This window comes from Tiliqua scincoides, chromosome 10, assembly GCF_035046505.1.
Source record: "Tiliqua scincoides isolate rTilSci1 chromosome 10, rTilSci1.hap2, whole genome shotgun sequence".
Taxonomy (NCBI): Eukaryota; Metazoa; Chordata; class Lepidosauria; order Squamata; family Scincidae; genus Tiliqua; species Tiliqua scincoides.
In genome coordinates, this window is record NC_089830.1 from 19,969,858 (window position 1) to 19,986,589 (window position 16,732).

Here is a 16,732-nt window from a genome sequence, read left to right on the forward strand (position 1 = left end):
TGGCCCCAGAATGTTTAGTGAAAGTGACTTCTGGGTTACTTCAGTGATTTCTGGTTGCTCTCTTGAGGCATTCTGGGTCCTGCAGAGGCCAATTGAGAGGGTTGCAGGCCCAGCGCAACTCAGAAATGCTTTGTGGTGGAGCACTGAGCACGGGGTCACAACCCACTGCACATTGGTTTGCGACCCACAGTTTGGGAAACATTGCACCAGAAGCTTGGTTGTACCATCAAATCTGCATTAGCTTCCTCATCTGTGGCGCTCCTTGGAAATCTCCCCAGCTCCAAGCTCAAATATCTTTCCATAGCATGGGAATGCATTTTCTCTTCTAGCTGGATCTTGGGAGTCGGGGCTCAGCTCTGACTTAGACCAAGCGCAGGTCACACTTGCATCCAAGCCTTCACTCACTTTGTGCAAGACCAGCATTCTTGTCCCGTTTCAATCTTCCTCTCAGACCCACCGGAGATCATGAAGGGCCCTGGACAAAGGAAAGTGGCAGCTCCGGGGGATGGAATGAGCCAAGCGGCTCTCCATTGTCATGCTCAAGGAGCCCCCAATGTGCACTTCAGCTGGGCCAAGAACGGTGTATCCCTTGATCCCAACAGCCCCAGGTGAGAATTCTTGTCTCAGGTGACAAAACCTTAACTGCTGGACTTTTGGGTCGGCCCTAATCAAGCAGTATGGATGATCGATTCCTCCGTATTTTTCATCTCAAGAGGAAGGGAATGGAGCAGGGCCTGTGAGAGGGGGGTGCAAGGGGTAAAATCGACCCATGGCTGTGGTGAAAAGGGGGACCCAGGAGACAAAGGAGGGGGCCCAAAAATTCCCTGGGAACTTACTTTTTCTGATCTCACCAGGGCCCATGAGACAGGGGGATGTAGGGGGTACATCATAGCTGGGCCCGGGGTCAAAAAGGGGGCCTGGGAGCCAAAGGAAGAGAGCTGGAAATTTCCTGGGATCTCAGATGTTTGCACATATTGCTTGAAGACGAGCGTTCAATTTTGTGGAAGCCTTCATAGTTTTGTCTGTCGTAATTCGTGGAAATTATGATTCGGTGATTGAATTTACGATCTAATGGAGAAGGGAAGGGGTTCAAAAACCTTTGTGTACCCGCAAAAGGAACCAAAAATAAATTTTGTACCCCCTGATAAAATTCCACTCAGGTGCCCCCCAACAGATGCCCCCCTTTCCATTCTGCCTTGTGGCATCTGGAATCCTGGCCCCCTCAAGCCCCCTCACTGTTGCATCTTTATCAGTGCCCCAATAACATCGGCAACTGCAGCGACTGGGAGTCCAATTGATCCTTGATATTTCGAAATGTCAACCATTGGCTGCTTTTCATAGCGGAGAGACACCAGCAAATCATTGGAGACAAGGCGTGACATTTTCCTGCTCGGTTCTGCTTTGAGTTGGTCTGCGACTTGAGTTGCCGCCAAAGCCGAACAAGCCTCCAGGCTTCATAACTGGTTCGGCACGCACTTGGCGCCGGTTCCGTTCCAGTGAACTTGGGGGAAAACTCAGTACAGCTCCCGCTAGAGAGGGATGATTTGCGGAGTCGTGGAGCAAATCGATGCAACTCGCTTGTTGCGAGGAAATGTCGGCCGTAACCTTTCTGTAGCGTGGAGCTTGTATGAAATGAAAATAATTAGAGTGCTTAATTGGAAATCCGGAACATGCTTTTCATTTCATACTCGTTAATTGCAGGGGATTGCACTCTTAACCCATTAATTAGCCTTTGTCCTACTAGCTCTTTCTTTAGTTCAAGGGAGAAAGTACTGTATGTGAGATGAGAGAACACTGAGTTCCCATCTGCCATAATAGTCTGGGTAATGTTGTGATTCTGGAGTTCGATTTAGGCCTCAAAGATCTGGGTTCAAATCCATGCTCAGCCACAAAGCTTCCTGGGCGACCTGTGGACTGTTGCTAGCCTCACCTACCTCACAAGGTTGTTGTGAGGACACAAGGAAGGAAGGAAGGAAGGAAGTACAGTCCAACCTCAGCATCCATCTGGGCTCCATTCTCAGAACCCCTGCAGATGCCAAAATCCACAGTCAATGGGATTTGTGGTGGGACTCTTGGTGGTGTCCTCCAGTCATGTGGTGGAGGGACTCTTGTGGAGTCCTCCAGTCATGTGGTGGAGGATTTGTGGAGGGACTCTTGGTGGTGTCCTCCAGTCATGTGGTGGAGGGAGTCTTGTGGAGTCAATGGGATTTGTGGTGAGACTCTTGGAGGTGTCCTCCAGTCATGTGGTGGAGGGACTCTTGTGGAGTCCTCCAGTCATGTGGTGGAGGATTTGTGGAGGGACTCCTGGTGGTGTCCTCCATGTCCAGAGATGTGGGAAGGCTGCTCTGGGCCTCCTGCATCTCATAACGCCTGTCAGGGGCCTTCAAGATGCACTTCCAGTTTTCTGAAAAATCGAAAGTACATCTTAGAGGCCTCAGACAGGCCTTCTGAGACACAGGGATGCCACTTGTCGACTCAGAAAGCCTCCTGGTTGCAACAGGAACACACTTCCTGTTGCTTGCTGGAGGTTCAGAACCTGCCGTTAGTCAAGTCTATGGGTTCCGAATCTGTGGGTCAGATAAAGAGGACTGACTTGCACATATACCACCCTGAACTTTTTGAAGGAAGGGCAGTATTAAAAATGTGAAAAAAAGAATAATAATTCCCCTAAAATGCCCTTGCCAGCTGGTTTCTTTTTTAAAATGGTTTCCTCCTGCAGAAACATGGCTATGGGGGAAAAAAAATGACTGAGGATGGGGAGAATTGGCTTCAGTGGTAGATTGGGACTGAGGAGATGTGGGTTCAAATCCTAACTCAGCACTGAAGCTCGCCGGATGATGTTGCGTGTGCTGCTCTCTCCCAGCCTAATGTACCTCACAGGGTTGTTGTGAGGATAAACACAGGAAAGGAGGGGGAGAACCTAAAACACTAACCTGAGGACAGGCAGGATGGAGGTGTAACTATAAAGACAGTGTTTGAAGATCTCAGTGTTTGAATCTTGAAGTTCAAACTTTGGTCCAAACTTACACCTTAAACTCCAAACTTAAAGTGATTCTGGAGTATTTGATTAGATTCTGCTTTTTTAACTGTGCCTTTTGACTGCAACTATCGTGCTTCCCCTCTCCCAGGTACACCATGGTCACAGAGCATGAGGGCTCCTTGCACACCAGCATCTTAACCATTGCCAACGTGAGTGCGGTTCTCGACTATGCTACCTTCACCTGCACGGCCAACAATGATCTGGGAACGGACACTCTTGACATCCAGCTACTGAGCACTAGTAAGGGCCAAGGAAGGGCTAAAACCTGGGCCGTAGCTTACATTTGGGAGGTCAACTGAATGCGAACGGTTTGCGTCAACATCTCTTGCGATTCTTTGACGAGCTGCTGACTCTTCCCTTTCTCGCCAGGCCGTCCAGACCCACCCACGGGTTTAAAAGTGGTCAGCGTGGCCCATAACTGGCTGGCTTTGGAGTGGACCCCAGGCTTCGATGGAGGGCTGCAGCAAAGCTTTCGCGTCAGGTGGGGGTCGAGAGGGGAAAAATCACCTCTATGGTGTCTGGTTGCAGGACCTTTCCTGTTGTGGCACCACATTTCTGGAATCAGCTTCCAGGATATTTGAGAATATCCTCCTCTTTATATGATTTCTGGAGGCATCTAAAAACTTATTCATTTCACTTGGCAGGAAAGAGGGGCTGATCTGGGCTGGGACTGTGGCATGGGACTTAACCCTTTGTCCCCACCACTGTCCTCATTTGGGCCATGCCCACCGCAGCTGCCATTTGCTCCAGAATTGATCTGAGTATCCCCCATGAACAAAGAGGGGTCCTTTTAACTGTGCCATCATTACTGATGGTGAGGAGGGCGGCCACAAGGGACAGAGCCTTCTTAGTGTTGGCACCCCGACTGTGGATTCCCTCCCCTTGGAATTAAGAGTGGCTCCCTCCTTGGAGGGAGCCTTAAGGCCTTAAGACCTTATTATTCAGGATGGTGTTTGATAGCTGACCAAATGGGTTGATGTTGAATCAAATGTAATTGTATCTATTTTATGTGATCCATAGGGTTTTTTTCTTTTTTTATTGTTCTAGTTTTTAGTGTTTTTTTTATTGTTGGTTTTAATTCTGTAAGCCACCTTGATTGCCCTTACTGGGAGAAAAGTGAGGTATGTACAAACAATGAATGAATGCGACCTAAACTCTTATATAGGCATTGGCAATAGTTAGATGGGGAGGGGGAGATATGAGGGGCCATCATGGCTCTTTTACATTGGCTTTCCTCCCAGGTATCACTGGCCCGGGGCTCCCAGCTTCCTGTATGTTGATGTCTTTCCGCCTCAGTCCCCTGTGTTCACCCTGACCGGCCTCCAGCCCAACACTCTCTACAACGTCTCGGTCCATGCCCGGAACGCTCTCGGTGAAAGCGACTTTGCCGATGACGGTGCAGGGCTTGCGGTCACCACTGCAGGTAAGGGGTTTCTGTGCTGCGCCCAGCATCGGGACACTAGGGCACTTCTGTGCTCTCAGAAGCCAGAAATCAGCAGGGTGCAGGAGGTTGGTTGGCAACCTTCAGTCTGGAAAGACTATGGTATAAGCCTACAGCACCCAGTATTCCCAGGCGGTCTCCCATCAAAGTACTAACCAGGCCTGACCCTGCTTAGCTTCCGAGATCATGGTATAAGCCTACAGCACCCGGTATTCCCAGGCGGTCTCCCATCCAAGTACTAACCAGGCCTGACCCTGCTTAGCTTCCGAGATCATGGTATAAGCCTACAGCACCCGGTATTCCCAGGTGGTCTCCCATCCAAGTGCTAACCAGGCCTGACCCTGCTTAGCTTCCGAGATCATGGTATAAGCCTACAGCACCTGGTATTCCCAGGCGGTCTCCCATCCAAGTACTAACCGGGCCTGACCCTGCTTAGCTTCCGAGATTAGACGAGATTGGGCATGCGCAGGGTAACAGTTGCTGCAGGATCTGGGATGCTGGAATCATACCAAGGAGATTCAGATCCAGATCTCTGCAGGTGGATGTGGACTGACTCTATGAGCCCTGCCTCACAGGGAAACCTATCCAGGGAATCAGATCTGGATTCACTGTGATGCAAAGTATGCTGGGTTTCAAGGTTATCAGAGACAATCCCAGATGTCTCAAGGAACCAAAGGCAGCTGGTTTCAGTGGTGCTCATGGTCTTGCACATGCCTGATCTTGTCTGATCCCGGAAGCTAAGCAGGGTCAGGCCTGGTTAGTACTTGGATGGGAGACCGCTTGGGAATACCGGGTGCTTTAGGCTTATACCATAGTCTTTCGAGACTGAAGGTTGCCAGCCATCTCCCTATACTGAACACTATCTCCCGATCTCATCTGATCTTGGAAGCTAAGCAGGGTCAGGCCTGGTTAGTACTTGGATGGGAGACTGCCTGGGAATACTGAGTGCTGTAGGCTTATACCATGATCTGGGAAGCTAAGCAGGGTCAGGCCTGGTTAGTACTTGGATGGGAGACCGCTTGGGAATACCGGGTGCTTTAGGCTTATACCACAGTCTTTCGAGACTGAAGGTTGCCAACCATGCTTTTTCCCTGGAGATGTGGGTTTGAAACCCCTCCCTTTCTGACTCAGCACCATTTAATGTGCTCCTGAGAAGCATGAAAACCCAATCCTGGAATAGGCAAGTTGTCTCTGATCTAAGTTGTTTCTAACGTAATGGACAAACTACACAATCAGATACACGTGTTGTTAAGAGGTGTGCTTAAAATGGGCAATCTTCTTTAAGGAAAAGCAGCTGGGAGGTGGGATCAGGGTCGAGGGGCGGGGGGTTGTGATCCAGGTCAGGACTAGTTGGCAGAGAGAGAGAGAGGGTGACTACCCTTTTCTCTTGTACCTCCTTTCAGCCAATAATCACCCCTCCTCCAAAGAAGCTTCTATTTGCTGTAATTATGCTACCAAAATTTGGACTCCATTGTTCAATACATTCCTTTACAGAGAGAGAAGAGGAACCAGTCGACGGAGAGCCCAAGATGCCAATCACACCTGCGCCAGGTACAAAACTATTAAGGCCCAGTAAGGACAGCCTTGCCATTCTTTATATCTTAAATCTCTGTTACCCTGCACGTGCCCAATCTCGTCTGATCTTGGAAGCTAAGCAGGGTCAGGCCTGGTTAGTACTTGGGTGGGAGACCGCCTGGGAATACTGGGTCACTTCGATTGTAAGACTCCTGGGGCAGGGACCTATCCCCTCGTCATTTGTCAAGAGCAGCATATGTGGGATGGAGTGACATAAACAATGAAAATGGGAAGCATGGCACCATTGTCGTGAAGTTCTGGTGCCATCTCCCCCTTCCTCCCCTCCTCTGTTTCTTATCCATCTATTGCTGGGTACGTCCCGATCATGTCTGATTGAATTGTTCCAAGTCAGCCTTTTGGCATCTGACATAAAATGCAGCATCCTGAGAGCCAGCATTTCTGGTTTTGTTTTTAAAGCAAGTTTCTGGTCCATAAGGTTGTTTAGAGAGAAGACCGTTGTACATAAATACAGCTTGGTAAAATATCTTGGAATCGGTAAGCAGACTGAGAGACTTTCAGAGGTTGGCCTGTTTACACTGCACAGCTCTTTCCCTGCCCCAGAAACACAATTTTACAAACACACCCAATATTCTGGAAAGCCCAACAGCCATATTCATTCCTGGTTTGGGAGTAATTGTTGTGGAGTAGAATTTGGTTGCTTTGATGAAGAATCTGGAATGCGATGCTTTGCAGCCCTCACCTTGCTATCTTTTTCTTTCCCAGAGAGCCCTGCGTTGCCCCTTCCCCTTGTGGGGCTCCTGGGTGCCCTTGGGGGGCTTCTGCTAATTTCCAACCTCACTTTCCTGGGCTGCCTGCTCCGCAGGCGACAGGCCCAAGGCGTCAAAGGTAAGCAGTTGCATAGACTTCAGTTGGGACAATTGGGGCATAACCCCCTTGGTTGTGGCATAGACCCCTCCTAAACCTCGGTTGCAGTCCTCCTTCCACAATGCCTTGATGGCCTGGGGACTGTATGAGTTTCATCTGATTCTGTTTCTCCTTGCAGATGATGGAACCCAGGCAGAAACCAGGTGAGTCTTACCTGGGCAGGAGAGTGGGACATCTTGAAATCAATTGCCAACTTTTCCAAGAAGTGGTGTTTCAGGGGAAATTTTTCCTATGCTGGGGGGGGAGGGGTGGACCTCACTAATGGCTGGATTTTTCCTGGTCATCATATGGCTATGAAAGGCCATGTGGTGCTATGGTTAGCATGCTGGGTTAGGTCTGGGAGGTCAACCCCCAAGTTTCCAGTCCCCACCCAGTTGTGAAGCTCACTAGGTGACTTTGGCCCAGCCACCATCTCTTAATCTAACCTACCTTGCAGGGCTGTTATGAAGGTGAAATGGGAGGGGGGGGATACCATGCACCCTGCCCTGCACTCTTAGGACAAAGAGTGGGTTAAAAAATGCAGTTAAAAAGCGCAGGAGATGTGCTGGAAAAAAAGTTGGCAACCCTATTCTAGAGAGCTGTAACCGCTTCCACAGCCTGGAAAAAGGTTTAATTGCTATCCCAGCATGTTGTTTCTGTTTCAGGGCAAAGGTGAGATCTGGGAACAACTACGCAGTGAGCAAGTGGTTGAAATTTGGCAGACAGCCTGCACAGCTGGCTGAGTACACCTCAGAGGAAAGCACATCTGTCAAGGTAAGGGGAGTCAAGGCAGCCGGTATGTTGGCCACCTGACCAAAACAGTCTCAGCTGCTCTTGTGTCTTGCCAGCAACTTGCTGTACAGAAAAGCAGAATCACTTGCAAACGTCTGCCCTGCAGACCAACCAGCTGCTAAAGGCACAGGAGCAGAGCCTGATACAGAAGTTGGCAAACAGAAGGGATCAGACAGTGTCCAAGGAAAAGAAATCAATCAACGGTGTCCTTTATTCTTAATGATTTATTTACCTCTTTTTTTTTTCCCTGAAGATGTAAAGTTCACATTTAAACCAAGACATATAGATCGGCTTGTTTGTGACACTTGCTCAAGGCAAGTTCACACCTCTTGAAAAAGAATGAACCTCAGAATGTGTGGTGGATTCAGCCCATTTAAATTCTGCGTCAGTACTTCCATTTCCTCCAAGAGGGATGAACGACATCAGCAGTCAGCATAAACGAATAGCTTTGCTATGTCCTAGTGCAACATTGAAAGGTTCATTTTGATCTCAGAGGCTTGCAAAGTGGAAGGAACTCTGGGGATCATGGGAAATTGGTAGCTAAGCCCCAGAGGTAGAAGAGTGTTGAGTGGAGACTCCCACCCTCAACCCTCTTGTTTCTTAAAATCAGAAAATGACACCTTTCCAAGTCTTTTGCCAGAACCATGAGTGCTAGAAACCTGTTTTGCCTTTAAAATGACAAGAGGGCATTCTCAGGGTTTGGGGAATGCCAAGAGGTTCTGATAGAGGCCCCAGTTTATTTTTTTTTAAAAGGTCTAGTCTCTGTGTTCCCACCATCTGAAGGCTAGATGGATGAAAGCATGGTCCAACACCCAAGGAAGGGCTGGGGGAAGTTAGCTAACCTGCTAGCAGTGGAGAGATTCAGAACCTTGTACCTGGATAGCTTCAGGGTGACAGTGGATGCTGTGACTAGCTCCAGAATGCACTGGATAGCCAAAAACAGACCACAAATGGTGCAAGGAACGTTGCAGCTTTTTTGCCTGCGGATAAGCGAATCTGCAGGAATGGAGTGCGCGATCGATGAGGATTGACTGTATCTGGACACGGGAAGGATAGCTTATCTCTGCTTCTGACGCATGATTTGATTCTTTCTATAGGGGAGCTCTGCCAAGACATCAGCTAGCTCCGTGGCCACTTCACAGCCCTGGTTTCGACGGGGGCGCCAAGCTGAGAGTGAGACGGATACCAGCTTCACAGGTGGGTGAGATCGGGCACGTGGTTTCCTCTTTCGCCCACCCAAGTCCACTCCAGAGCCATAATACATAACCTGGGGGGGGGGCATCAGGCTGTAAATTCCCATGCTCAGAGAGGGGAGGCAGATGACCAGGATGACTCCTAGTGCTGACCTCGACCACCACCCCTGCTTGTCCACCTACCTAACCAGGTAAGAGTTTGGCAGTGTTGGAGGGAGGCTGCCCTGCTGTCACCAAGAAGCCATCTGAGTGTGCCACCTCGTTTTCGGGGCATAAACACTTAGCAGAGGAGCCCCACCAACCTGCTGGGGTCCTACCCCACTGGAAAATACTTTCTGTTCTGTGAAGGTGGACTTCTTTTGCCATTGCAGGCCCCAGCATCCCACCCCCTTGGCTCAGCTCCCCAGAGCTCCATGAGTATGAGGAGGTGCTTATGCCTCGGAAATACGAAGAAATGGGACCACTGTATGCAACCTGGCACCCTGAAGAGTCACCCTGGATTTCTGGCTATGCAGTGAGTGCCTGGAATTGCGGGTTGGGGAAACCCAAAGAGGAGGTCCATTGCTGCCTCCCCTGCCCAGCTAGGATGGGATACAGGTGGGGTTTTATTTATTTTTTCCCCACATTTTTATACCACCCTTCTCCCAAGGAGCTCAGGGAGGTGTACATGCTTCCATCCCTCCTTTTGTCTTTACAACAACCCTGTGAGGTAGGTGAGGCTGAGAGATAGTAACTGGTCCAAGGTCACCCAGGAAGTTTCCTGGCTGAGCGAGGATTTGAACCTGGATCTTCCAGGTCAAAGTCCAACTCCTACACCACCCCGGCTTTCCATTGTCACCATCTTTATATTTCCAGGTGTGCCTCCACTTCTCTTCTTTCCAATTCCTTCTTCATTTAAGAAGAACCATTCAACGTTTGGATGGAATCGGATTAGACCCTCTGATAAACAGAACCATACGAATGGTGTCATTTCCCTGGACTAAAGGCTTCTAAATGGAGAGACTGGGGGCTGGTGGGGGGGGAAGCCCCTCCATATTTTTAATAGACACACTAGGTTCTTTGGCAGATAGGGCAATGTTCCCCCCCCATGATAATGCCCCCCCCATAACATAATAAGAAAATGTGGTGGATCAGATAATCTATCCCAGCTATGTTTCTCCCATAGTGACCAACCAGTCATTGAACATGAAAAGATGGCCTCCTGCTTGTTTGTGTCTGATCTTCAAAGGTAGACAACCACCATGTATAGAGGTTCTATTTAACACTCATGGCTTCTAGACATGTAGACCTCTACACACCCCTAAGGGTGCAATCCTAACCCCTTATGTCAGTGCTTTCCACCACTGACATAAGGGCAATGCAGCTCCGAGGTAAGGGAACAAACATTCCCTTACTTTGAGGAGACCCCTGTGAGTGACACCCAACTGCAGGATGCAGCACATGCCTCATTGGCACTGCTGTGCCAGTTCTGGAAAGCACTGACATAAGGGGTTAGGATTGTGCCCTAAGTGTGCTAAAACCCTCTGGGGGTTTTTTGTTTGGCCCTTGGTCCAGCTATTGGGCTCTTGGCTACTCCAGAACGGCAGGGGGTTTCATAGGCCCTTCTTCCATCTTCTTCTAGGATGCCTACCTGCAGAGTGCGCCCTCCCTGGCTGAATATGAGGAGATCATGCAGAGCTATGGCCCTGCGATGGATTCAGTGGAGCAAGGGGAACTGGTCTAAGCACAGGACCCCAGAAGGCTTGGTGGGGCTATTTGCCACTTGGTAAACCACACTGTATACCTCTGCCTCATCCAAATTCTGAGTCATTTATCAATAGGAAAAGGCTCAGCTATCAAAAGCAATAGAGGGATGTGTGGGTCATGGGGGACAAACTGTAGATGCCTTGCAGCTTCTGTTGCGATGGGGGCAGCATGTCACAGAGACCGATGAAAAAGCGAAATCTTTATTGCCACGTTTAGCTTCCAAGACCATACACTTCAACACTGTCTTCTCCCTATTGCCTCCTTTGTTTAGAATATTTGCCTTAGTTTGGAGAGTCTTTATCAGGTTGGGCACAGGGGAGGGGGCACCTGAAACATGGCCAGGCTCCCTGAGAAGGTGTAGGAGGGTCTTCTCTGCTTTTTGCAAGTGGGCAGTGGTGTAGCTAAGGGGGGCAGGGGGGTACATTGCCCTGGGTGCCATGCCTTGAGTGAAATGCCAAGCTGCACCCCCAATGGCAAATCCCAGGAGCCTCTCAGAAGGCCTCATGGAGGCTTCAGAGAGGTACTTCCAGTTTTTGGGAGGCCTTCTCAGGCATGGAGAGGCTACGCATAGCCTCCCTGTGCTTCAGGCCACCTCCCAGATGTGACCAGGGTGCTGTTAAATTTGATTCTGTTTATAGGGGTGTTAAAAAATTTTGTGCCCCCAGGTGCCATAGGCCTTAGCTACACCACTGCTCTGAGTGGAGTTGAAGGGAAAATCACAGCAGGAGCCTTTTCTCTGCCATTTGACAAGAGCAGCACTGGCCAAGATTCTTCCCTTTCTTCATGGTGACGAGAAGGAGCATGGACCGCATTGAGCCTGGTACGCTGAGGCAGGCAAGCAAGATGACCAAAGTTGCCCGCAGCTTATGGCAGTGATTGGAGTAGCAAGTATAGTGCTGGAGGCAGGAAGGACGGAAGAGCTTAATAAAAACAGAGACATTGGCCACTCAGAGGACGGTTTCCCACCTTGTGGGGATAATGGCCACCTTGGATGGAAGGAAGCTAGCGCAGTCAGGGAGAGAGAGAGAGAGACTGCGTCCTTGGCATTCAGCCAGAGAGGGAGAGAAAGAGTGCGTGTGTACGAGCACCGCACAGGCCTCCACTTTAAGCCAGGGACCTGGCTACAGATTTCTGGGCACAGATGCTGTGAGAGGGTGTTTCAAACGCAGCCTTCAATTGACCAAAAACACGCAGTGGGCATCGCTGCAGCTTAGAACGCTACAGGGCCCTGCCTTGTTCAGGGTCTCCAGGCTGGTTCGGAGCTGCCAAGGGCAGCACTAAAAAAGACTCATAGTCTTTGCCTCTGGTTGTTTCAGGCAGTGACTACTTGTATTGCCAAATTCACAGCCGGCAAGGGCTCCTTGACCTTCAAAAGGCACGCCTGCACCATCAACGCATATGATTTTAATACCCGTTTAAATTGTCGTCGCACCTCCAAGGAGTTCTGGGGAGTGTCTTTTGCAGGGGAGGGAGGCTAAGAATGTTCAGTAAGAGCTCCCTAACCCCCCCCACCACAGAACTACAACCCCCAGAATTCCTAGAGAGAGGACACCACTATTAAGCCAATATAGTTTTGTTTCGAATTTAGGTCTAGTGATGCACTGAAGGGAGAATTTCACCAGCTGAGTCTTATATAACTACAGCGGTCACAGAAACGACACTTGGTGGAACAGCTGTCCTTCTGGGCAGTGTTTAAAGGTACAGGAGCCCTCTTAGGGACTGGACTTGGCATCCTAAGGGTGGATCGAGGTGGGGGAACAGCCTAGAAACGAAGGAGTTCCTTTGGCCTGGCCAGGGTGGCCCCACACGATAGGATCCAAAACATTTTCACAAACCAATATGGTTCAGATTAGAAAACTCATTTCACAGAAATGATATATGCATTGGGTGAGAGGTGGGGAGGAGAGAGGAGGTGCCCGGCTGTTGCCCCAAGTACAAAGAATGGCCAAAGGAATACATTGCGCTCCAATCAGACAGCCGAAGGAGGGTATTCGCACTCATACTGGGCAATTTCCTTGCTGGCCAAAGTGTGCCTAGTGGTGAGATCTAATTTGGTTCGCCAATGGCCCACCCGGAAGGGATGCAATGTTTTGGGAAGTGGATCCCGACACACAGTTCTGCAGGCTGCAGAGGATCTCTCCAAATGGGGAAGAGAAACAGGCAGCTGTGCTACATTCCCCCCCTCCTTGGGAATCCAATGTGCGAGCATCAGCATGGAAGCTGGGCACCTGGCCTCTCTCCAATAAGTTATAGTTAAATACAGTCAGCACAGAACAAGGTTTTCTGGAAACACAACACTGAAGACATGCACGCTTCTTCACTTCCTGGGAAGCGGAAAATCTGCTCCTGCAGATCACGGATTAGGAGCATCCCCCAACCGCAGACCATCAGGGAAGAGGTGGGAGATGAGCTGGACCGGGACCTGTCCGACGGCTCCTTAGCAACATGCGCAGCTAGAAGGGAGAAGGGAGAAGTGTTGGTCAAAGCGGTGGAGGCGGCCTGGCTCAAAGATGCAACTGGGTCCCAGCGTACCTGCTCGGCGGCTGGTCCTGGAGCCAACAGGTGAACTGGCTGCTCGTTCTCCAAGTTCCGGGCACTGGGGTCAGCCCAGTGGTGCAGCAATAGGCGCACAATTTGCTCTTGGAAGGGGTGGCCGTGGAGCCCAGCGGCCATGTGCAGGGCAGTGTTCCCATGTGCCTGCAGGAAAAGAATTTTCCCAATCACACAAAGCTCTTCTCGTCACTCCTAACTCATGACCGGACAGTCTCCTGGAAAGATAAGACCTTTATTCCAGAAGGGTATGCCAAGCACCTATTGGAGCATTGCAGAGAAAATTAAGGATGCACAGTCAACAAGGCAGATATTCTATGGCTCCCTTTGGATTCTCTGCTGGGTGGATCCCAGAATGAGGAGGGGAAAAACATGAATGGAATGGATCCTGCAGTATTGGAGAAAAATGACATAGAGCAGTTCCCTTGCTCAGTATTTAGAGCAAGCCCACATATTAGATAATAGTAAAAAAGCATTCCTTTAAAACAGGGGTCTCTAAACTTTTTGGCCGCATCAAATATCTAGCACAGTGTCAAGGGCTGGAAAAAAAATATATAAAATTTCAATAAATACATTAGAGAAGGAACTTAGATGAATGAATAAATGAACGGGCTCAAATGTCCAGGACTTCTCCAAGCACCAACACAGCCTAAGAAATAAAGCACACACTTAAATGGACCCCCATTCTCCCACCCCACAAGCACAACTCTGGTTGTGTTTGATCAACTGGGCCAGAGGCTCTCAGGGGATCAGAGGCTGGCTGCGGGCCGGATAGAGGCACTCCGTGGGTCGCATCTGGCCCCCAGTCGGGGGTTTGGAGACCCCTGCTTTAAAAGAATAAACTTCTGCAAAATAAACAGCCCCAAGGCTATGCCCAGTAAATTTGTTTGTGCAGGAGAGCAGAATGCATGGATTGTAGGGGAGTATAGATGTTTCTCCCTGATGGAGATAAACCAGTCTGACCAGCATTCCACTCACAAATCAAAAGCCTGCTATCTCTCCCAGTGCTCTTGCCACAGAGGTGTGCAGTCTAGCTTAGCAACCGTGACGAGCACGTATTGGACAATGCCCACGTCATCACAGTTGATGGTGGCCAACAAGCCCTCTTGCCCCTGCCTGCACAATTCTAGAATTTAAGGGTTTCAACTGCTCTTTAAAAGGTGACCGGTTTTTCATGGCAGCCTTTGAACACTCAAGCGGTCCTTTTTTTTTTTTCCTCTTGAAAAGAAAGAAATGGGAAGCTGAACCTTTCGGTTGCAGAAACACCCTTCCCCTTTTGAAACTTGTTTTTCTTCTGAAGGTGGTGCTCTAGAAGATCACATTTCCTGTGTGCTTAAAGATTTTGTCTTTCAAAGGGGCAAGCAGGTGTTCTTAGGTAGGAACTCCTCTCCCTTGGACTTGTCTATGAGGCCAATTAAGGCAGCGGCTTCAGGTTTCAGATTGGTAAGGGGCACCCCTCTCCATTTTCCTATTTGTCTCCAGTGCTCCTGATTCTCCTTCCATTCCCTGGAAGTCTGGAGGAGATGCTCCGATAGTACCACTCTCCTCTCTGTGACACTTCCATTCCTGAGAAAAGAACATAAGCCCTACTGGATCAGGCAGAAGGTCTATCTAGTCCAGCTTCCTGTATCCCTCCAGATGCCACAAGGAGTACACAAGGCAACAAGAGACCTGCATTCTGTTGTCCCTTCCTTGCATCAGGCATCCAGGAATAGCCTCCTTCTAATATCAGGGGGTTGTGTTTACCCATCATGGCTTGTAACCTGTGATGGACTTTCCCTCCATCAATCTGTCCAATGCCCTTTTAATTGCAACTAGGCCAGGCACCATCACCACATCCTGTGGCAAGAAGTTCCACAGGTTAATCACACGCTGAGTAAAGAGATATTTCCTTGTGTCTGTTCTAACTTTCCAGACACTCAATTTTAGTGGATGTCCCACTAAGTGGAAAAAGCAGAGGGGGATAGAGCAGGAAAGGGAGAAAGTACCGCCTGGTACTTTTATCTGGTGTGCTCCCTGGGGCATTTGGTGGGCCGCTGTGAGATACAGGAAGCTGGACTAGATGGGCCTATGGCCTGATCCAGTGGGGCTGTTCTTATGTTCTTATGAGAAACAGAAGACATCGCAGGGTAAGAAGAGGCAACCTCAGGCACTGGGAAGTCTAGGGCCGACCTTGCAGGAGTGTTGTTTGTGCTTCTAGGGAAAGACTTGCACTATGGGGAAAGCCATGTTCACTTCTTAGGTTCTCTGCACCATAGTGCCCCCTTGTGGAAGAGAAATGGAGCAACTTACCTTCAGATTTACAAAGTGATGGAGTTCGCGCCGAGGCAGCTGAAGAAGGAATTGAATCAAAGGTAGGTTTGCGGCTTGGACAGCCAAGTGCAAGACAGTTTTGCTGCTCTTCAGATCCTACATGAAAAAAAAAACAAAGGAAAATGCATTGGCCACTCAGGCTTGCAGCCCAGGAATCTTGACCCCACTATAGGAAGGAGGAGGCAGCCAGTATATCCTGTGTGCTTACTGGGCTCTTATAGTCAGCCCCTAGCTGGAGAAGCAACTGGACACAGCGCAGCACATCCTGCAGGTGAGGCGGAGACAACGGCATTGTGCTTTGGGTCTGGAGGGCGGCGTTGTGTGAAATGACGGCGCAGTGCAGCGGGGTCAAACCTGCCAAGATAGCACAGAAAGGAAAAAAATCAGTGTTCCATGCCTCTCCAGCATTTATTTTTCATATTATAGTACCGCCTTTTCTCCAAGGAGCTCAGGGTGGCGTACATAGTTCTGCTTTTGTCCTCGCAACAAGCCTGCAAGGTAGGCAAGGCTGAGACATAGTTACAGATCTAAGGTCACCATCCTTCATGGTTGAACGGGGATTTGAACCTAGATGGTCCAGGTCCAAGTCCATCTCCGGAATCACTACACCGTCTTGGCTCTCCAGAATGTGACCCTCCATTGCTTTGGTTTAAAGCTTCCCAGGATACATAACATGCCCATCATCTCACCTTCAAAATTTCTGGCCTCCACGTTGACAGGTGTGCCGGTCATCATCACAGCCTGGAAAAGAATTCAGGAAAAAATGGTATGTGTGTCCGAATGCAGAGGGAAGCAGTGCTGCGAGGACCACTAGTGGCACTCCTGGGTATGACAGGTGATGCTTAGCCCTTCTGCTATGGAGAGATCAAGAGACTGAAGCAGCTGGAGAAGCCTCTCTTCCATTAGAGCAGTGATTTTCAACCTTTTTCATCTCACGGCACACTGACAAGGCACTAAAATGGTCAAGGCACACCATTCGGTTCTGGACAACTGACAAGGCACACACCATGCTGCTAGTGTGGGGCTTACATCCCCCATTTGCCCTACCAATAAATGATCTTCCCCCAAATCCCTGTGGCACACCTGTGGACCACTCAGGGCACACCAACATGCCGCGGCACAGTGGTTGAAAACGGCTGCATTAGAGGGACGACTGCGGGATCGCAAGCAGCCGTCTCTGGTGGTACTTGTAACAGTGAAAAGCCTCGGACCGAATCG

The 16,732-nt window shown here is 49.6% G+C and overlaps 1 protein-coding gene and 1 pseudogene across 1 annotated transcript in view; one reads left to right on the forward strand and one right to left on the reverse strand.

The window, feature by feature from the left end:
• Nucleotides 1-10,628, forward strand: part of NPHS1 (NPHS1 adhesion molecule, nephrin) — a 76,674-nt gene extending 66,046 nt beyond the window's left edge. The window contains exons 20-30 of the mRNA XM_066638809.1: nucleotides 452-608; nucleotides 3,129-3,280; nucleotides 3,410-3,521; nucleotides 4,282-4,463; nucleotides 5,976-6,032; nucleotides 6,780-6,902; nucleotides 7,060-7,084; nucleotides 7,586-7,694; nucleotides 8,810-8,909; nucleotides 9,277-9,419; nucleotides 10,527-10,628. Coding sequence (XP_066494906.1) covers nucleotides 452-608; nucleotides 3,129-3,280; nucleotides 3,410-3,521; nucleotides 4,282-4,463; nucleotides 5,976-6,032; nucleotides 6,780-6,902; nucleotides 7,060-7,084; nucleotides 7,586-7,694; nucleotides 8,810-8,909; nucleotides 9,277-9,419; nucleotides 10,527-10,628 — 1,262 coding nt within the window. The remainder of the gene's footprint in view (nucleotides 1-451; nucleotides 609-3,128; nucleotides 3,281-3,409; nucleotides 3,522-4,281; nucleotides 4,464-5,975; nucleotides 6,033-6,779; nucleotides 6,903-7,059; nucleotides 7,085-7,585; nucleotides 7,695-8,809; nucleotides 8,910-9,276; nucleotides 9,420-10,526) is intronic.
• Nucleotides 4,850-4,969, reverse strand: LOC136661816 (5S ribosomal RNA; annotated as a pseudogene).
• Nucleotides 10,629-16,732: the final 6,104 nt, after the last annotated feature.